We start from the raw sequence: 22,176 nt of genomic DNA, 5'->3' as shown, positions 1-22,176 counted from the left end.
TGGCTAATTTACAAAAATACAAAGCTAGTAAAAAAGATAGATCATGCAAAAGTAAGAAAACATCAACGAAAATTCTTGCAAGCTATTCACCAGTAAGTACCATTTCTCATTTGTTGCCTTCCTGCTTGTGTAGCTCTGGGTCTAAATTCTCACACTTGGTCATTCTTCTCTCGTGAGAGAAGAAAAAAGAAAACACTGTCATATCTGTGCCCAGAAGACATTATTTGGCATTTTAGTAATTCCACAAATGAAATGCTGAGAAGATTGTCAGTTCTTTTTAGGACTAAAAAAATCATTCATTATGGGGGAGAATCGTCATTTACTGTATTAACTAAAATGTCTTCTCAGGTTCTCTCTTTAGAAACAATATTTTCAGTTGCAATTGTATTTCCTACTGTAGCTTAATTATTCATCTAGTTTGCTCTAGGATGTTTAGTTTGTATCTACTGCAAAATCTTGACAAACATTTACTATTTTATGACCTGTCTGGATTTTGTTTTTAACACCCTGCCAACATGTTTCTATGAAGATAATATAGATGCTTGATTTAATACTTGCATTTTTAAATGAGTCTTTACTCAGGACTTGGGGGATTTTCTATACACTCCGTGTTCATTATAGATTTTATAGTGCCTGCAGACCTTACACTCTTCTACCATTATTCTGACTTTATCCAGACCACCATTATTCAGTTTGTTGAAGTTCTTCACACCATTTTGTTGTAACACTGTATATAACCATCATAGACTTTTAAAGGACAAATGCCTCTGTAGTGAGTTTTAATAATGACTTGAAAGCACCAATTTTTCTCCCTCAGGCTGGCAGCATCCTTACTGTAAGTACATTCATGTGGGCATCCATCTTGAGGCTGCACAGCCTTGCTCTTAAGTCCATGCCATTTCTGTGTGGGGAAGAGCAGATCTGTCCCATGGATGGGCCAGAAAAGTAGCTTTCCTCATGCAGCCTACCAGGGGAATCATGGAAAGGTAGGTCAACACACTGGGTATCCTGAGTAGATGGCAAGATGTGTCTTTCTCGGAGCTGCCTAGTGTGGTAGACCAGAAAGCTCTGAAGCTGGAGTTTTTATTGTATATCCTCAGATAGTACATACCTAATATATTACACTGAGAGTCTCTCGGAAATCACTCAGCATTCAAGGGCTACCCTTTCACTTCTCCCTCCAACTGTGCGTTTCTAAATAGTAGCACTTACAATGTGGACTCTGTCTAGAAATTACTACCGTAATGAGAATAAAATCCAGGCACCGTGAGATCTAAAATGGAGACTCCACACATACAGTACAGTAGAGCCCACCCTCATGGCTCCTCAGAGCGCTTTAGTCGCGTTCTTGCTGCCACCAGCCCCAAAGTGACATCATTTCCCCTTTAGCTCTGGGATGGCACACTGGGCCCCCAACTATGCTTTTTATCCCATTGTAAGGAAAGGCTAGAATTTTAAGATAATACTCTGTCCAAGTCTGGGAATGCGTAAAAGGGAAACACAGAGGGACACCGGATCAGATCTGGCTCCCAAGAAGAAACTGCTTGCTGGAGATCATGGCTACCTTTATAACCAAATACCACCCCCTAGGAGCCTCCACATCTTGGTTCCTTAAAGTTTAGACTAAGAGAGCGAGTCCCCAGAGAGACACTGAGCCTTCACCTCTGAGGACAGGCTGCCTCCTCAAGGGTCCCCGGGTACCCCTCTCCTGGTAGAGTGGCCATTCCTACACCCCCACATGCGTACCACAAGAAACCCAACATTCATCCAAGACTTCTCCATACTGTGGAGAATCATCCTTTGTACTTTTAATATTTCAATACGAACTTATATTGTTCAGGTATATTAAAAAAAAAAAAAACACAAAACTTACCTTTGTGTGTGTGGGCAGGTGTGGTCAGTCTATGGGTCTAGCAACCACACATGCCATTTCCTCTGGGATCATATTTATAACCCTTTCTGTCAGTGTGATGTACCTATTAAATAGAAAATGAAATGTGAGTGGCCTTGGGTACCATTGATAAGTTTTTATATAACAAAACTATTGGAAAAACTGCTTTGATGGTTTCTGTAATAATTTTGTAGCCACATGTGAATGGTGGGTATTTATATTATTATCTATCTTGTCGCAAAATGCACTCATGCTCCAATCTTGGGGCAGGTGGGGGCAGCTTAGGGGTGTTCACTGTAAATTTTTTTCAACTTTGCCACAGGTTTGAAAATTTTTATAGTATGTCAGAAAAAATTATTGGGGGAAGCGAAGTTGAAAAATTGCCCCTAAGCAATTGTTAGATTTCTAGAAGGTGCACGGACCCACTCTTAAGGGGTTCAAGGTATAGCTTACATGGGCCTTCCAGAATCCTGCTCTGGGATAGCATAACAGAGGAAACCATTCATGATTCTTCTGCTTCTTGCAGACATTTCTCATTCTGTTTCTTCAGTAGCAACAATGTAGTTCTAAAGTAGATCAGCTTCGAGCAATGCAAATGTTCTAAATTGTTTTATAACTTAGTCTTGGGGTTATCTGATTTCCTTTGATGTGGGAGGGTACTTATACTTTGTAAAAAAAAAAAAATTAAAAAGTACAACTGGACATTTATATGGGCTGGGTTTTGGCTAGATTATTCTGATCGTGCCTAATCTCTCATTTTGAGTGAGTGAGTGAAGTCATGCAGGAAAGCACACAGGGCTCGATTCTTCAGGGCAAGGCTCCCATTGCCCACTATTCAGACACAGATTTATAATTTCATTGGCTAGAGCTCTGCTGGCCTCTCCCATCCTCTCATTTGTCCTGAGAGCTTTTCCGGGGCTCGATCTGGACTCCCCTCTTCCCAGCGTCTCTCCCTGACACATGGCCTCCCTAGTCTCCATTAGATGCCTGCTTCTCCAGGCTCTGTCCTCTTTCCAGTAACAGATCTGTCTTTAGGGATCATCACTTAGTGCCAGGAAGCATCCTGTGCCTGTAGACCTTTGAGCACTTTTTCTGGTATCAGCATTAACTCTTTTAAAGTGTATCATTCTTCTATCTCAACTACAGACCCAGCAATCAACATGAACTTGTCTTGGAGCTGAGAAATTCAGTAAACAGAATTTCTCTGATGCTGAGTTTTTGGATTACCCACCTTTCAGAAAGCCAGGCTTCTGAACAGCCCCAACTCGGAGTAGATGTACCCCCTCCAAGAAACACTGACATTATAATCCCATTGTTGAGACTATTGTCCCTATGACATTCATATTAGACCAAAATGGGTCTTGTAGTTTACTTGGACATCGAGTATCAAAGAGGCCATAATGACCTGGTAGAGGTTCTTCCTTCTGAACCTTCGTTCTGGAGAAAGCGCTGTGTTTCGGGTGAGGCAGTCTCTCAGCAGTGAAGGATGCTAATATAATTGAACAGTGTTTTTCTGTGATCACTGTGCCAAAATCCTGCAGAACCTTAACAGGATCTTTCCGCCAATGAATCGAGCCCCCTGTGCACAATTGAACACCACGCTGTTATTTTGTTCCAGAATATTTTACAGTTTCTTTTCTTTTGTTTTGTCTTTTTATTTCAACAAAATGAAAATAGAGCTCGGAAGTAAGTTGTGTGAGCCGCTCCCCTCAACATTTGCAGAATTTTCTACTGGCTGCATGCACCCAAGTGGATCCTTTATTTGTGAATTTTAGTAGTCTGATTGCTGCTATGGAAATGTGATCCAAAATCATGATCTTTTCCTGTGATAAGTGAAGTTCACAAGGAAGAAGTCAACATATGTTCCTTATTCTTCTTTTGGGGGGCGGGGGGAAGGGAAGTAAAACACACACCTTTTACCTTTTATTCTGACAGCTGAAGCTTTAAGTAGGCTTTTTTTCTGCCAGTTCTATGGTTCAGGCAGTCTCAGAAGCAGCAAGGCAAGATGATTTAAGTACAAGTAGCTCAGGGGATTCCAATAGAATAGGCTGCTCTATGTCAGCTTTCCGGATTAGTGGAAAAGAAAATGGGCAAAATTCTACTGTCAGAAACATAATATAGGAATTCAAGAGAAGCAAATTAGGCTTCACTGTTTGGAAGACAGAGTACTCACCTCAGCGAAGGGACCAGCACTCTGGCCCTTCTGCGGGACCGGCCAAGCTCAGGACTTTGCCTGCACTCACTAGTTGCTGGAGGCTTCTGATCTGGTTCCCCAAACTTGGGTCATTCATGTGCCGACTCTCCTATTACTTAAATCTGAAAACAAAGCTTGATGTAAGTCTCTATCACAAAATGGCTAAAAAACAAAAACAAAAACAAACCAAAATGAAAAAACCAAAAAACCATTCCCAGCAAAGAGAGGTAAAGGCAGCATCAGCCAACAACTGCAATACTGGTGTTGAATTCTAGCCACGGACTGTTGCCTGCAGAAAGCTCTCAGCTGAAATTCTGCTCTCTCTTTTTTCAGAAAGGAGAGACTAGCAGGTGTTGGGAGATAAAAACAGGATAGAACCAGCCTGAGACATTTTTCCTGTAATAATCATGAATTGGAAGAGAATTAAAGAGAACTGTCTCTCCATCTGGTTTAGTATTTAAGGTCTTCTTATTTGCGTGTCACTTAGCCATCTAGAACACCTCTGCTGGTATAAATCCAGCACTTCAGAACCACTGTCCTCACCTAACCCTATTCGTTTCCTCCATTAAGAAACTGAAGGTCAAATTAGGGCCAGGGAGAATGGAGTCCATGTCTGGCCCCTTTGTTTTCTCTAGTACATTTCTGTAGAATGACCCCACACATGTTTCAAGGGGTTTTTTTTTGTTTGTTTTTTGTTTTTTTTGGCAGGGGGAGGGAAGGGACTTGTTTTTAAAAGGCAGACACAAGAACTGTAATCCTTGTAACTACTTAGAGAAATCTATCTCAACGACGTGTTAGATTTAAATACATATTTGTAAATTTCTTTTACACTTAAACATATTCCATCTCTAGAATAGCACAGAAAGGAGCCAATCAACTGAGTTCCAAGCATTCTAATAGAGAAACACAGACTTGCAATGATATGTTATAACCTTAAGCTGTTTTGGATGGTTAAATATCGTGTTATAGGCAGGTGTCAGTTACACCCATACTGGCAGAAGGAACTCTATCTTCACTGTCAAGCAGATTTGGGGACATATTGGATATCGTAGTTTCAAAACAAAATCACTGTGCATCATGAACATTTGTTGCAAAAATCTCCCTGGCAGTAAAATCTTGCCCTGTGAATTTTTTATCCCTTTTTTGTAATTACCTTTCATTTAAATTGGGAAATTATCAAGATGACTCTCCAACATCAACACTATACTTTACAAACAACATGTCATCAAGGCAAAAAGGTTAGCATGGACTTTTTTTTTTTTTAACTAAGTAGCTGAGAGAGACTTGCTCCTCTCCTGGAGCATGGCTCTGAATCGTTGGCTTAAAGAACAATAAACCACTTGTCTCTTGTTGGAAAATCTTCATTTCTTGGTACAGAGTAAGCAATGAATAAATATTTTTTTAAAATATTATAGTAAATAAGGAATAGTAAGAGTTGTCATTCAGAAAGATTTAAAAAAAAAAAAAACAAACCAGTGGTTGTTTGACTGTCAATCAGATATATGCAATGATATTTCAAAGTATCTAAAAGTAACTTTACGAGTAGTGGTCCCATCTGTCAGACATTTTAATTGTCTGCTGACTTTTATCTACAATAAAAAATTAAGGGAAATTCTCCCAAGGAAATGGTCTGGCTCCCCTTCAAATTCATGGCAGTTTAAGATAAAAGTCAAGGGAAACACAAGGAAGAATAAGAGAATTATGTGTTTTGAGTTATCTTGCTGCTGGTTGAATAAAAGCTTTCTTTTTGCTAATAAGAATCTCACTTATCACTGTGTTTCATCAGGTTCAAATACCTAACCCAATCCATCTCCAGCTGAACAGGGCTATGCCCCGTATCTAGTCATGTAGGCATAGGAAGGTGCTCACTGCTCCAACATTGATGAAATTGTCGTCGCTTTGCCTATTTCTTCCTATGTCTATTTGAAACGATACTGGGATTTTAAGGAATGTTTTGACTTTTCTCATATGGTTAAATCCTTATGAGCCTTACTCCGTTCAACTTTTAACTCCCTGGTAAATAGTTGTCCTAAGGACACCTCATCTCTTTCTCTCTCTCTCTCTCTCTATCTCTCTCTCACTCTTTTCCTTTTTTGCGGTGTTGGGGAAGCATGCTTCTCATTGTACCAGATACATAACCAGTTTGGACTTGACCCCAAATATTCAAGGCATTATCCATGCAGTTCTTTGCTCTTGTCAATTTTATGCATGCTCTTTGGAAGGCGTTATGAGAGCAGTAGAAAGGAAGGAGCCCTTCTGACTTCAGATTCTGTCTTTTAGATTAAGAAGTGTAAAGATGGAGCAGAGGAAACTGAATGACCAAGCCAATACCTTGGTGGACCTGGCCAAGGTAAGCTTGGGGTCTCAGCCCTCGTGATGAGGTCTGTTGGAATGAAGCACTGCACAGTAACTGATCGTGCTTTTGGAGGATGACACCCCAAACTTGCTTAACGCATCAAGCCAACAAACCACCCTAAACCCAATGACCCAACTGAACAGAATTTTCCTAAAACTCTTCCTTCATATGCTCTTTCCCTACATAAATTATTCAACCCCCATTCTAAAAGCCTTCCTACTTACAGGGGCTTGAAAATACAGTAAGAAACATAAGTGGAATATGAGACAATACCGTTGGGTTTCATATTTGTCATTCAGTCTCATCCCTTTGAGAACAGAACTACATCCTGGGTTTGACCATGATGTTCAGGGCTACATAGGACTCAGCAATAAAATTATTTTTTTATTTATTTTAAGCCCACTCAGAGGACTACAATGTTGAAATTAAAAAAAAACAAAACAAAAACAAGAAATTACATCATAACATGAGAATCATCTTTCCAAAAAAAAAGAGAATCAGTTTTTATAATTTAGGATTCTTTTTTCATTATTTAAAAAATCATAGTACTTTTTAAAAAGCACATTAATGGTCCCTTGATTCTTCTGTCACACTCACAAGATTTATCTGGTTGATTTTTGGTTGTTCCTTTCAAGTCAACTCCACTTTAAAAATATGAATATTTGCCCACAATGACAACCTTCCATTTTCCTGAGCTAATTCCAAAGGAGGCATCATGTGGAAGTTCTCAACCTTTTTTTTTTTTTTTTTAAGATTTTATTTATTTGACAGAGAGAAGGACAGCCAGAGAGGGAACACAAGCAGGGGGAGTGGGAGAGGGAGAAGCAGGCTTCCTGCCGAGCAGGGAGCCCGGTGCGGGGCTCGATCCCAGGACCCTGGGATCATGACCTGAGCCGAAGGTGGACGCTTAACGACTGAGCCACCCAGGCGCCCCAGTTCTCAACCTTTTAACACGAATGCTTTCAAAGGGGCAACTCTCTCTAGGGGCACCTGGGTGGCTCAGTCGGTTAAGCATTGGACTCTTGACTCCGGCTCAGGTCATAATCTCAGGGTTGTGAGATCAAGCCCTGCATTGGGCTCTGCACTCAGCAGGGGGGCTGTTGGAGATTCTCTCTCTCCCTCTTCCCCTCTCTGCGCATGCTCGCTCTCTCTCAAAACAAATAAATAAATCTTTAAAAAAATAATAAAAAAATAAAGGGGCAACTCTCAGTTGGATCTGTACATCCTGTTGTTTGTCTTTTATAAAGCCTCCAGTATCACTAGGAAAATTACACCTATTTATTCTAGCCTCATGAAATAACACAACGACATTATATTTGTCTTAATGTATATCAGTGACACATGCAATATAAATATGTAAAAATTGAGTATTTGAGGCCTTACAAATAGAAGGTAAGTGAAGAATTCAATGACTTACCCCCAGGAGAGCATATGTCGTGCATTGAAGGTGGGCAGCACACATGAGACTCGAAAATGTTCTCAATTAATATTTACACACGTGGCTCTCAAATGGACACGTCTTGAACAAAGATGGGGCGGACTCTTACATCACTCCAAGGCCAAATGACAAAGAAATTGGGTAAATAAAGCAGACCACTTGGAAATAATATAACATTTTACTATATATAATTAATTTAATATTATAAATCTGCACTATATAATGTCACTTCAGGAGTCTGTCTGCAAGGCAGGATGCTCACAGATATATGCTGCGCTATTTCTTTCAAATTATTTCTTGAGTACCATGCTTATTATTACAGCTACAGAGTTGCTGTGCCATAAGGGTTCAGTATTTTCTGAGTGAATGGATGTTGCTCCCATATTCTCAAGACTATGTAGTAAAAAATAAAGTTAATGTGCTCTGTCTCCATGACCAAGCTCAAACTAAGTGTCTGTGTCCTGAATAGTAACTCTCTTAATCAGTTCATTTATCACCATTAAGAGGTTAGTAAGCAGGAAAGAGCACATTTAATAGAGGGAAATGAGATAGAGGGATGGACAGCTTCAACAAAGGTTTTGAAACTTGGGAAAAGCATCAATGGGAGGAGATTCGTGTGCCCGTCCTTCCCTTCTTCCTGGTCTCTCAGTTCCCTCCAGAAACAGAACTGGGAGTCCAAGTTATGAAAAGCCTCTCATCAAGACAATTTCAAGATCCGCTAGAGAACAAAAAACATTTCCTCTTTCAAACCACTCAGCTCTGATAAACCCATAGCCAACAGCGTAGACTGGTAACTTAATCTCCCCCCAACTTTTTACCTCTCAAGATGCTTTTACCCAACGGAGAGCCTGTAATTTGAAACCTAGGGCCACAAAGGATCATTCAGAATTTTTTCTTGCTTTAAGTTACTAAATTACTTGACCAAATTAGTTTGTCCTAAACTTCCTTCATATTCCACCTTCAAAATTTTTGCTACATTCCAGTACCTTCTGTGTACTATTATGATTATTCTTTAAATCTGCTTCATTTTAAAAATTACCCTTGCTCTAATAAATATTACATGTTGCAAAACGAATGTGACGTGCTAACTTTTGTAACTGCTATTAAGAAATCTACATAAATATTAAATCACAACTTTGTCTCGACACCACCAGAAATCATGGGGCATACCACCAGCAAACCTGTATGACATTTTCTGCAACTGGATCAGGTTAAGGCCTAAAATCTTACATATTTTTAGGAGGGGGAGGGTGTGGGGGGGAAGGGAGAGAATCTTTCTTAAGCAGGCTCTCCATCCAGTGCAGAGCCCAAGGTGTGGGGCTTGGTCTCACGACCCTGAGATCACAAACTGAGCCAAAATCAAGAGTCGGAAGCTCAACCGACTGAGCCACCCAGGGGCCCCAAAGATCCTACATTTCTAAATCCTGCCATTGAACAGACATACCAAATCTGCTTTGCAAAGTCAAGTGCTCCATTAGCTGATGCCCCTATTTCTTTGTGTGCCACCAAAAGGAATCCAACCCTCAGACTTGGAGAGTTGACAGTTTGCTTTCAGGGCCAGTGTCCTGAAACCTTAGTCCTTGGTTTCCTTATCTGTCTCCCATCCTGTTTTGTAGACCCAGAACATCATGTATGACATGATTTCCGACCTAAATGAACGGAGCGAAGACTTTGAGAAGAGGATCGTTACCGTGGAGACAAAACTAGAGACTCTGATTGGCAGCATCCACGCCCTCCCTGGGCTCATCAGCCAGACCATCAGGCAACAGCAGAGAGATTTCATCGAGGCTCAGATGGAGAATTACGACAAGCACGTCAGCTACGACAATGCCGAGCGGTCCCGGTCCTCGTCCAGGCGACGGCGGTCCTCCTCCACAGCGCCACCGACTTCATCAGAGAGTAGCTAGAAGAGAATCAGTCAACCACAAAATAAGACTTTTTGCCATCATATGGTCAATATTTTAGCTTTTATTGTAAAGCCCCTATGGTTCTAATCAGCGTTATCCGGGTTCTGATGTCAGAATCCTGGGAACCTGACACTAAGTTTTAGGCCAAAATGAGTGAAAACTCTTTTTCTTTTCCTTTCAGATGCACAAGGAATGCACCTATTATTGCTATATAGATTGTTCCTCCTGTAATTTCACTAACTTTTTATTCATGCACTTCAAACAAACTTTACTACTACATTATATGATATATAATAAAAAAAAAAAGTTAATTTCTGCACATACTTGTTTGGTCACTTGACATTTCTGAAGGTTCAGTTCTCACATTGTTTTCAAGCTAAGATGACTGGTTATCACCTGATACACGTTGATAACTTCCATTACCCAGAGTCTGGCTGGTTGGAAGAAGACTTTCAATCACCCTGTACTCCCTTCACTAAGATGCTCCCCCATTACAAAATGTTACAGTCACATTCATTTGACACAGGCAGCTTACTATTCTTTTTGAGTTTACAGTGTCTAGTTCCTAATTGTGTTTATTTCCAAATTATCTGGAAGGTGGAGCTGTTACATCAAAGCATATAGACAGACGAGGGGGACACAGATGCTTTCTAGAATTATTTTATTCCCAGTTTACCAGGAAATGTATTTAAAGAAAGTATCAGGGTACACTACTGTCTGTGAACTGATACTGAAGACTTTTTGGTCTAAACCAGTTATTTCATCTTTTCCCTTATATTTGTTTATTATGGGAGGCCCATGATGCGCTTGGTTTGGATTCCATGCGTATTCATACACGCATCTGTTTGCATAGTTCCTAACAGCATAATGGACATAAATGAGCTTAACTCAACATGTCCATTATCACCTGGCAAATGGTCCCCTCTTAGTCTCTACTTGTGTATTTGGTACAAGGAAGTAAATGGCACCTTGTCAATTTCATGAGTTCTATCACACTTGTTTCACAGCCGGTTAAGGTCAGTTGCAGGGAAAGGGAACAGGGTGGTTAAATGTGGCCAGCACATCTCTTTCCAAATTTGCTTTAAGAATTGACTGGGTTTAGAAGAACCATCTGAGAGGGGATAGCAGTGTGGAATTCCCTCACCTGCTCATGGTCTCCAGAGCCTACCGGAAGAGCTGATCTACAGTAGCAGGGGTAACACATCACAAAAGTAAGGCACAATTTAGACAGTTCTTCAACCAACCTGCTTGGATTGACCTAACCTAAAATTTACTCCACATTTTCAGAGAAATCTGCTTTTGCCCTCTTCCCCTTTATTTTACACCATACCGTTTGGTGTCTACCTTACCAAGTAATTTTCTGCTCCCACAACTAGAGTGCTCAATCTCATCACTTTGCATAATTCAATGAATAAAATCACTTTCATAACTATTCTCCATAACTGATGCAAAAATCAGACATTTCCATTCAAGATCAAGGACATAAAAGGATGATTTCTTTAGATTGCAGGAGGATTGCTTATGATTTATTACCCGTCTCAAATGGCTGAAAAGAAAAGCCATTCGCACATCTTACATGTGTCTGTGTAGGGTGAGGATGAGGCCTAGAAGGTCTTTTAATAATAAGTGAAAGAAAAACTTTTAGAGTACCATTTTGGGAACACATTGCTGAGTTAAATGAACTTCAAATCCGACCTTCATGGGGATGTCTATTCCATGGATGAAATTAAAATTTTCTTTTATGGATTCTGGGTTATATACAAGAATAGATCCAGTATTTGGTGCAAACACTAGACATAAGAAAGAAATTTTGAAAAGATGATTGATTTGTCCTGGCAATTGACACCGTTAATTCTTATATAAGATTATATATATATAAAATATATAAGATTATAAAATTCTTATATATACCTCTATGGTGACTAAAAAGCAGAATAGCAGATAATTAAGTTTAATGATCTTCTTATTGATCAATTAGCACCACCATCCCAGAATATACTACAAGACTAGGGAAAGAATAATATATAGTTGAAGAACAGAGAAGAGAAATTAGATTTTAGATTTCATGACCTTGTATTTATCCTCCTCTTCCTGATTAAATGCAGCTCCTGTAGGTTGGCAGTCATCAGTCCCCCAAATTTGATCCGTCTTTTCCTGCTTCTTTATGCAAAGTAGATGAAGACTGGTAATGAGTCAACAAAAGCGTATGATCCTTTGTTTCTGTATTTTAAAAAATACCAAATAACCAGAACTTGAAAGAGGAACAGAAGACCCATCAATCAGGTCGACATTATGGTCAACGAGTTGCTGAATGAACCCTACTTCCCTGCAACATGACCCCAGTCTCCTCCCATATGCCTTTCAGCAGGAGGCAAAATCCCCTGGGGGCTCCTCAGATGACTACTCTTTTGTGGGGATCTAGGCCTTGCTCTAATTTGTACTTTGTCAAAATTTCTAATGATAATTGAGTGTTTTTACACCTGCCAGCCTACCACACCTGGGCCTCCCTGTTTCCTGACAGTCAGGATGGGAACATAGGGCTACCACAAATCATTTTGAATTACAACAGCCCCTCCTTCCTCAGTAACTTTCTTCACTTCTCCTACTTAACACACAATGTCACAAGTTGGCCACAACAAAGAAGATCCCATGCTCATCAAGAAACAAGGATGAGCCAAGTTTAACAGGTAATAGATCTAGGAAATTGAATATGCTTTCTCCCCAGTTGCTCTTCCCTTGGTAACTCTTTTCCAAGAGCTCTTCACACCAAAGCATCAGCAATAACCCAATAATGATATTCCAAAAGAGGGTATTATGTTCCAAAAGAGAGGATGGGAATTGGGAGTGGGCAGGGGACCTGTAGGTTAGGTTTAATACAAATCTCAAGGGGTGGATTAAAATTCTACAGCCCTACTATTTTGCAAATTTACCTGGTCTTGAGAGGTGGAATAACAGAGTGGAAAGAGCATGTGGTTCAAAGAACAGGATTTAGAACTGAGTCCTGACACTTGCTAGCTCTACGTGCTTGAACAGACTTAATCCTACTGAGCCTCTTTCTTCTCAGCCACAAAACAAGTGTCCAAGGAGGTAGCAGAGGGCCTTTCTGAAGCCTAGCATCTATTTTTCCAAATGATGGCACACATGTTTTATTACCATTTCCAGTATAAGATAACAAATGCCAAACCCCCCAATACCTGCCTGTCTTACCACTTCTAACACCTGGCAGTAGAGTTTATAAATTCTCCCCTTTGCTTAATTAATTCTTAAAGGAAGTTCCTAGACTCTGCATTTGTTGATTCGTTTCCTGATTCTGTTGTTGTTTTTTTGTGTAATGGGATCTAGAATATCAATAGGTACGTATGCTTTGTCTTTGTGATTCTGACCTACCCTTTCCTCTGCTTGCCATCCCACAAAATCTGTTGGTAAACATGATCCAGAAGTGTGGAGGGTGCTTGCGCCCTGTGCTGATGACTTGGGATACATGATTAGGGCTGAGCTAATATGGCCACACAAGAGTTGGACCAAAGGGCTCAATTCCTTTTCCAAACCCATCTCTGTCATTGGTGAGCTTCCACGTACTTCTCCCCATCTGTAACACACACAGGTACAGTTTGTGCATTCTAAGGGGAACGGTCAAGTCAATCCACTAATAAAACACTATCAAACTGGCTTTTTGACAAATGAATCCTAATAGATGTTGTGAGGCTGGAAGCCAGGGCAACAAGGGGTAGGACACCAGCAACTTCTCCACCTCACTGACACTTTGGCCAGAGCCCCTGACGGGCACGCTCCTTTGTGATTTCTTAGGTCAGGGAAGAAAAAAAAGTCCATCAATGCTGCTTTCTAGTACTTCTATGAAATATGTCTCGAGTCAGTGAACCCGGAAATAGAAAATACAGATGATGACTTTGCAGATATTTCCCATTTCAAAGTTTTAGAAATAATTTGAATTCCCCATCTCCCCCCTATCTCCCCCTCCCCCACCGACATGGCCTTTTCTACTTACGGGTTTTCTTCTTTTTCTTCTGCCCCAGTGTTCATGGTCCCCACGTGGCGGGGTTGGGGAGGGGTTTACAAAAGTAATTAGGAATTCCTGGGGCTGCTTAATCCTGGCAGTGTTAGGCGTTCTGGTTTGGAGCTGGCTCAACTTTAGCTCCTGCTGTAAGGTGAGTGTGAGGAAGACTGTAGTCAGCAGACTATGGCTAAACAGAACCCTCAACAGGATCCTTTCTCTCTCCAGGCTTCCTACTTTGTTAGTAACGTGACTCCTTGACTCCTCGTTAGGAAAGTGGCTCTTGCGTCTTTCCATAGCCCAACTACTTACTTAATCATCAACTTCCCTGAGGTCTCCTACCCACCTGACCCCCCAAAAAATCTGTAAAGAAGATACTTTGTTAAAAAAAAAAAAAAAGATATTTCTTGTTAACTCAATTCTGTTACTTCACATATTTTGTGGCAGCGAAAACCTAGTGCCCTCAGCTAAGGTTAAAGAATGGAAATATTTCAGGGGTGCCTGGCTGGCTCAGTCAGTAGAGCATGTGACTCTTGATCTCGGGGTCGTGAGTTCAAGCCCCATGGTGGGTGTAGAGATTATTTAACAGTAAGGAAAAAAAAATCTTTTTTTTTTTTTTTAAAGATTTTATTTATTTAACAGAGAGAGACATAGCGAGAGCAGGAACACAAGCAGGGGGAGTGGGAGAGGGAGAAGCAGGCTTCCCGCAGAGCGGGAAGCCCGATGTGGGACTCGATCCCAGGACCCTGGGATCATGACCTGAGCCGAAGGCAGACACTTAACGACTGAGCCACAGCCACCCAGGCGCCCGAAAAAAAAAATCTTTAAAAAAAGAAGGGAAATATTTGAATTCCTTTATTTTTTTCCCCCAGGGGCTGCTTTGCCTGGTAGGATTTATTTATTTTTACTTAAATTACTTTAGCTCAAGGGGAAAAACACACATGCACTGTGGAATATTTTGTGGGTATGAGTGACAAGGGACTCAAACAGGTGACAGAACAAACTCAGTGTGGCCACCTACGCTCTGAGACAACACCACCTGTTACCTCCACTGAAGCTGGACCAGTGAACGAAGGCCAGCACCTGACATGCTGGAGAGACTGTGGCCCCCAGCCCTGCTCAGATGGCGGATGAGGGATGTTTTGAGACACTGAAATAAAGATATCTGTATCTTCACTGTACAGGAAGAATCAAAATTGCCTTAGTAAGAAGACATTTGGTATAATGTACAACAAAAATCTAACACCTTCTGGTCACAACATTCTAAATCTACATTATTCTAAAAGACCAGAATTTTCACTGTGCCACCTACCATCCCTTCAGGGGGGCTAGAATACATGCATGCCTGTCTCTCTGATTTTTACATGTGTGATGTGGTTATGCATAATTCTGAATCACAGATGAACCTGTTTATCCCGCTTATTCCCACTTTTGTTTTACTGCTTATAAATGGAATTGTCAGGTCGGACATTCTTATTTTTGTGGGCCTTGGGAATATAAATCCAAAATTAACCATTGTGTTGGGTAAAATCACTGTGCCTCAAAGAGGAAACTAACAGTGAATAGATAAAAGGTGTTAAGCGAGCCAATATTTTTATTTTTGAGTTTGTAAGGGGAAAGAATATAACATGACTGCAAAAGGGTACTTTTCGCTGATTTCTTTAAAAAACTTAATTTTGTACTATTTCTATGTGTTTTAAAACATGTTCAGGGAATGTGAGGATTATACTTCACTTGAGAGACAGCACTGGTAACAGAGGGGTTATTGCTCTTCAATCAGAATGCAGTGGGGGAAAAAAAGGTGGACAAACATTTTCTAGTGATGGGAAAACAGCTCCAGTATGGAATCCTTTGTATCTTCATGAGATTCCTGCTTTCTCTCTCTTCTAGAAATAGTCACATTAAGAGGACATTTTCTCTGCATCCATAATAAAGTAGATCTGAAAACTTAGGAAAAAGTCAAAAATTGCTTTTTTTAAAAAAGCAGTACTTTTATTAACAAAAAAATTAAAAGATTACATTTTTAGAGGAAAAGCCCTTTACAAAGTAGTTGATGAAAACCTGTTTATAAAAAGGAGAGGAATTGGGGCGCCTGGGTGGCTCAGTCGTTAAGCGTCTGCCTTCGGCTCAGGTCATGATCCCAGGGTCCTGGGATCGAGCCCCGCATCGGGCTCCCTGCTCCGCGGGAAGCCTGCTTCTCCCTCTCCCACTCCCCCTGCTTGTGTTCCCTCTCTCGCTGTCTCTCTCTCTGTCAAATAAATAAAATCTTTTTAAAAAATTATAAAATAAAAAGGAGAGGAATCAAGGAAGCAATGTGTGTTTTCATTCTTGACTTTGATAATTAAAAAACTAGAAATTAAAATGATGTCGGAGAAACAAACAAAAAGCCCAGTAAGAAAGCATGAAAAATGTGAAAGCATAAAGCAAGGAACCCAAAGTGAGATGAAACCTAGCAGCCTGGCAATAAGTAACCAGGGATGAATTTACACTCTTAAAAAATAGAAAATTTAAGATGTATTTAAAAACAATACACATCTATGTGCTTTTTACAAAAGGCATATAAAAGAAAATGATGGGTAAAAGGCAGATGATTTTCCAAAATAACAGATATAAAACAATTCTTTTTTTTAAATGATTCTTAAACAGATAAAAAGATATTTTATTTATAATAAGAGATGCAAATTGAAACTACACTGATACAACACTTCTCATCCATTCGATTGGCAAAAATGGAACGTTTGACAGCCCAGTTCCCTGGGAGTGGGCATATAAGCACTTCAATCTTCTCCATGTGGGAGTGTAAAAGGGCACAACCCTCTAGAAGGAAGTTTGGCAATGTCTAAGAAAACTACATTTATTTTTGACCCAGAAATCTCTCTTCTAGGTTTTGACTCTGAAGATAGAACACCAAGCATTATAGGAGAATATACAAATGAGGTGGTGAATTACAGCATTACCGATAATTGCAGGACATTGCATGCAACATAAATGCTCATATTTTAAAATGTTTTTTTTTCAAAATAGAGTTAAGTGGCTGCGCAAAACAATAAGGAAGATCTCCATGAACAGATAGGGAATGGCATCAAGAATTTATTGATAGAGCTCAAGTAAGCAAAGTAAGTAAAGATGTACATGTAGTGTATTTGTGTAACAGGGAGAAATAAGAAAAGCAGGTTGATTTTTGCAACAGGAAATACTAGAAGGATAAGCCAGAAACTAACAAAATTGTATACCTATGGGGATAGCTGGGAATAGGGTAGAAGGAATGGGGGGGGACACATGTCTGGGTATGTTATTAATAATTTTTACTTTTTGGGGCGCCTGGGTGGCTCAGTTGGTTAAGCGACTGCCTTCGGCTCAGGTCATGATCCTGGAGTCCCGGGATCGAGTCCCACATCGGGCTCCCTGCTCAGCAGAGAGTCTGCTTCTCCCTCTGACCCTCCTCCCTCTCATGCTCTCTGTCTCTCATTCTCTCTCTCGCAAATAAAAAAAAAATAAAATAAAATAATTTTTACTTTTTGAACCATGTCTATCTTTTATATGCTCAAATTATTTTTTCAGTGGAAAAAAAACTATCGGGGTGCCTGGGTGGCTCAGTCATTAAGCGTCTGCCTTTGGCTCAGGTCATGATCCCAGGGCCTGGGATCGAGTCCTGCATTGGGCTCCCTGCTCAGCAGGGAGCCTGTTTCTCTCCCTGCCTGCCGCTCCCCCTGCTTCTACTCATGCTCTCTGTCAGGTAAATAAATAAAATCTTAAAAAAAAACAACAACCAAAAACCAAAAACTATCAGTGAGACTATGGGAAAAACCAAACCTCACTCTATTTCAAATGAAAAATATAACCATATCAAAGTATGTGTGTTGGGTGGGGGGAAACAACCTTAAGAATTTTTTATAACTTTTTATTTTGTACTGATCATAGACTTGCAGAAACACTGCAAAAAACAGGACAAGGGTGTCCTTATATCTCTACGCATTTCCCCAATGGTAACATCTTACACAACCCTAGTATAATTATAAAACCAAGAACTTAACATTGGTACAATATTAACTAGTCTACAGACCTTACTTGAACTAAATAACCTCAGTCTAAACACATTTATTGTGCTTGTTTTTTCACAGTAGTGTGGGTTAGCAGTTGTAAAACTACTTTCTGTACGCCAGAAGGATGAGACAATGAATAAATATCTTGAAGACAGATTTCTCATGGTTGGAGAAGGGAGTTCCAAATGCAGAGGGGGGTTAGGCTAGGAAGAGCCCTACAATATTAGACTGGCATTTGGAGGCATCAATATGAACTCATGGATCTAGAAACAAATACAGATACACATTTCAATAAACATATGATTGTGCACTTATTTCCTTATTCTGTCTGCTGAAAAGACCTAGCAGCAACAGAATCCCAAACCTCGAGCTTGACCTTGAATTCTTAATACCAGTCTCCACTAAATATTGAATACTGTTCTCCTTGTAGAAATGGCAGATTACAGAAGTAGGGCAGGGAAGTTCAAGATGAGCCTGGAACATCTTCTACCAGAAAGCAAAAAACATTCAGAAGAGGATGTGAAGGGCATGAGGGACACAATGGGCAGCCTCAAGGTGCACAAATCATAAAATCACAAATCTGGGAGAGACTGCACATCAAAAAATACTGATATTAAGAGTTTATGAATTAAAATATAAAATCAATATATTTTATATAAAATATAAAATAGATATATATAAAATAAATACAAAACTGAATTAAAAGAAATCCTCAGGTACTTGCTTAATAAATAAAAGGAACAAAACTCTTCCTTACAGTTAGCAAAAGTTTGTGGAGATCAGGATGTTTACTTATGTAGCATCAAAATATCCTCCAAAACATTATTTTACTAATTATAAAGGGTTCATGGTAATTTGCTGTTTAAAATTTAAAAAGGGGTGGGTGGGAGCTTGGGTGGCTCAGTCAGTTGAGCGTCTGACTCTTGATCTCAGCTCCGGTGATGATCTCAGGGTCATGAGACTGAGCCCCACATGGTTCCGCGCTCATCAGGGAGTCTGCTTCTCTCTCTCTCCCTCTGCCCCTGCCCCACACTTGTGTGCATTCTCTACAGTAAATAAATCTTTAAAGCAAAATAAAATAAAATAAAATGAGAAATGGCAAACCTAGCAACTACTTCTTTAACTAAGAAAACAAAGTAATATTACCAATAAATGGTGCAGACCAAGGTCATATATCACTGATACAAGGCAGTAAAAGAAGACATATCATTTATGTAGTAATCCCACCCAAAATACATAACCTGAATCTAGTAATGAGGAGCTATCAGATAACCCTGAAGACAGAAACCAAAAAGAAATGTAAACTGACTTTTTAAACAACTAACCAGTCTTCGAAAATGTCAATTTTAGAAAAGGCCAAGAAAGCCAGAAGCTGAATACAAGTCGTAACAACTAAATACAAGTCATCTTTCTAACCAGGAGGAAAAGACAAATTATAAAGGACATTAGAAGGACGACTGGCCAAATTTGAATATAGATCATAGATTAGGTACTAGTTTTGTGTCAATCTTAAATTTTCTTTTTTTTTTTAAAAAATATTTTTTTTATTTATTTATTTGACAGAGAGAGAGAGACAGCGAGAGAGGAAACACAAGCAGGGGGAGTGGGAGAGGGAGAAGCAGGCTTCCCGCCGAGCAGGGAGCCCGATGCAGGGCTCGATCCCACGACCCTGGGATCCCAGGGCGTGGGAGAGCCATGACCTGAGCCGAAGGCAGACGCTTAACGACTGAGCCACCCAGGTGCCCCAATCTTAAATTTTCTTATTTGCTAACTATACTGTGGTGATAAAAGACAAGTCTTTGTTCTTAAAAAAAAATACACATTCAAAAATGCATCATAAAGAAGCAAAATGTTCTTGAATCATTCTCAAAGGGTTCAGAAAAATGTGACCTGTACATGAGGCAGAAAGGGGGATTGGAGAGAGGGAGACAGACAGAGCAATATGGAAAAATGTTAACAGCTAGTGAATTTAGTTAAAGGGTATACAGAGTTTCTAAGTTTGGAAAATAAATGAATTATTATCCCACTTAAGTACCACACAAAAGTGTACATGTCTCTGCATTCATATAAATACATGCAAATACATAGACAAAATATGATGGAATATACCAGAAGTATAAAGTTGGTTATCTCTGGGTGGGAGTAAAAATGTAGTTGGAGTGATCAAGGAAGACTTCCACTTCATCTGTATTGGTTAATTTTTTTTCTTTATTTTTTTGAGAAAGAGTGAGAGTACCCATGAGTGGGGAAGGGGAAAGGGGGAGGGAGAAGGAGAGAGAGAATCTTGAACAGGCTCCATGCCCAGACCAGAGCCCAATGTGGGGCTTGATGTCACTACCCTGAGATCATGAGCTGAATCGAAATTAAGAGCCACACACTTGGCCAACTGAGCCACCCATTAATTTTTTTGTCTTAAAGAAAATGTATTCTTGTATTAATGAAGACAAAGTAAAAGGGAAAATGTTTAAAACATACCAGAAAGTGAGAAAGGGATGAAACAGGAGAAAATGGGAGAGGATGGACTCAAGAGTAAGGGAAGGGTCACCCTTGAATAGAGAAATTGTTTGTTCTAATATCCAGAAAGGGAGGCTATGAAGCTTGAGGCAGTTATACACACGTTTGGAGGTTGGGTTAGGGAAGTTCGTGCAAATCTAAAGACCTCTGTTTCCATGTGAAGTAGGATGTGAGATCAACTATAGGTTAAGGAGAGGGCTTTCAGAGTAACTTTGGTCTGGGAGAGTATACCAATGGAAGACAGGAAACGTGTCTTCAAATATTTAGAGGGCTCTCCTGGAGAGAGGAATGGATCCATTCTACCTGGACAAGGATCATCAAGACCTTGAAAAGTCAATTTTTGGCTCATAATCATGGCTTTCCAACAATGGAACAGGCTGCCTTGACAGGTACTGAGTCCCCTGGCACTAGAATTGTTTAAGCAGAGGTTTGGGGATGTTAAGAAGCACATTCTACGTGTATAAAGACCTCTCCAGTCTGTGCCTCCTGCTTATGCTCCAACCGCTCCCCACGATATTCTAGCATGAGGGATGGAGCTCTGTGGTAGGGCCTTCCTGTCACCAAATTATTGTTCCAGAACTTATCTCTGAAAAATATTAAACACTATTTTTAAAGATACTAAAATATAGAAAAACAATGTCTTAAAAATAAAATATTACAATATATTTGAAATCCACTCTACTCCTATTATTGTCCATCTTCTTTTTAAGGCATCTCCCTATCCCACCAGAGGGATCTATTATCCTGAACTTATTATTTGTCTTCCTATTGCTTTTCTTTATATTTTGATAGGATGTACCCATTTTTATGTATTTCATTATTTAATATAATTTACTTAATACAGTTTTAAGTATTAAAATGTTATTTAATATATTTTACTATATGTACTTTGTTAATTCCCTTTTTTGATCCAACATTAGAAAATTCATAAATATGTGTGTGTGTGATGGATATTTAAGTCAGTGTCAATATTATCATCGTAACACATGATGCTGATAGGAAAATTCTTGTACATATCTTCTTGTGCACATGTATGTCAATTGCTAGAACAGAGCTCACAAACCAGGGTGATATAGGTCCCTTGTCTGCCATGACTTCTTTATTTAGTGAGCAGAGATGATGACCCCTCTTGGGCTTGAAGTTGGTCAGGTGGGGCTTGGGGTAAGGGAAGCCCACAGTTACCCATGGGCACAGAGTACTGTGCTTTTACCCTCGTGTGCCATGAACCATTATCATTGTCTGTACCTCTCAAGTCACACATGAGTATTAACTGAAACAGGGCAGTGCTTCTAGAACTATCTAAAAAGAAGGATTTTTAAGTTTACCAATTGGCTGTAGACGGATACTTTCATAAAACCCAAAAGAGATGACGTGACAATGTCAAATTACGATCAAAATTTCTAAATGCTTACTGGAAAGCTTTTGTGTTCATTTCTTCATGGACTGGTCAGGACAATTTGCAGAGCAATGTCTCTGTTAGGACCTGGCTTTGAGGAGCACTCTTCTGGACCATATACCTTGAACTGCTGTGCAATGGAATTTGCACATGTTCGAATTTACCAATTTGGTCAACTTTTTCTCCAAAGTAAAGGAACCAATTTATACCCTGCCAATGGGAGAAGACTGTTCACACTGTTTCAACAGTTGCCAACTATGGAAGATGTTCCACCTCAAAAGCACAAGGAAACAGAACTTCACAACTGAATGACTGCTGGTTAAAAATTGTGTCAACACTCATAGTTGACAACATGTTTATTGGACATTTGGGATTCTTCCTGTGTCAGCTGCCTATTCATTCATTTGCTCTTCCCCCCCCACAAT

The 22,176-nt window shown here is 39.8% G+C and overlaps 1 protein-coding gene across 1 annotated transcript in view; it reads left to right on the top strand.

Moving 5' to 3' along the window:
• Positions 1-10,105, top strand: part of KCNN2 (potassium calcium-activated channel subfamily N member 2) — a 143,767-nt gene extending 133,662 nt beyond the window's left edge. Inside the window, exons 6-8 of the mRNA XM_081825624.1 lie at positions 7-92; positions 6,366-6,435; positions 9,496-10,105. Of these exons, the coding sequence (XP_081681750.1) occupies positions 7-92; positions 6,366-6,435; positions 9,496-9,786 (447 nt within the window). The 3' untranslated portion in view covers positions 9,787-10,105. The remainder of the gene's footprint in view (positions 1-6; positions 93-6,365; positions 6,436-9,495) is intronic.
• The last annotated feature ends 12,071 nt before the right edge of the window (positions 10,106-22,176 follow it).

Source organism: Leptonychotes weddellii, chromosome 7 (assembly GCF_054177405.1).
Source record: "Leptonychotes weddellii isolate Sample4059 chromosome 7, ASM5417740v2, whole genome shotgun sequence".
NCBI lineage: Eukaryota > Metazoa > Chordata > Mammalia > Carnivora > Phocidae > Leptonychotes > Leptonychotes weddellii.
Note: the sequence above shows the minus strand (reverse complement) of the source record. Positions and strands in the feature narration are given on the sequence as shown.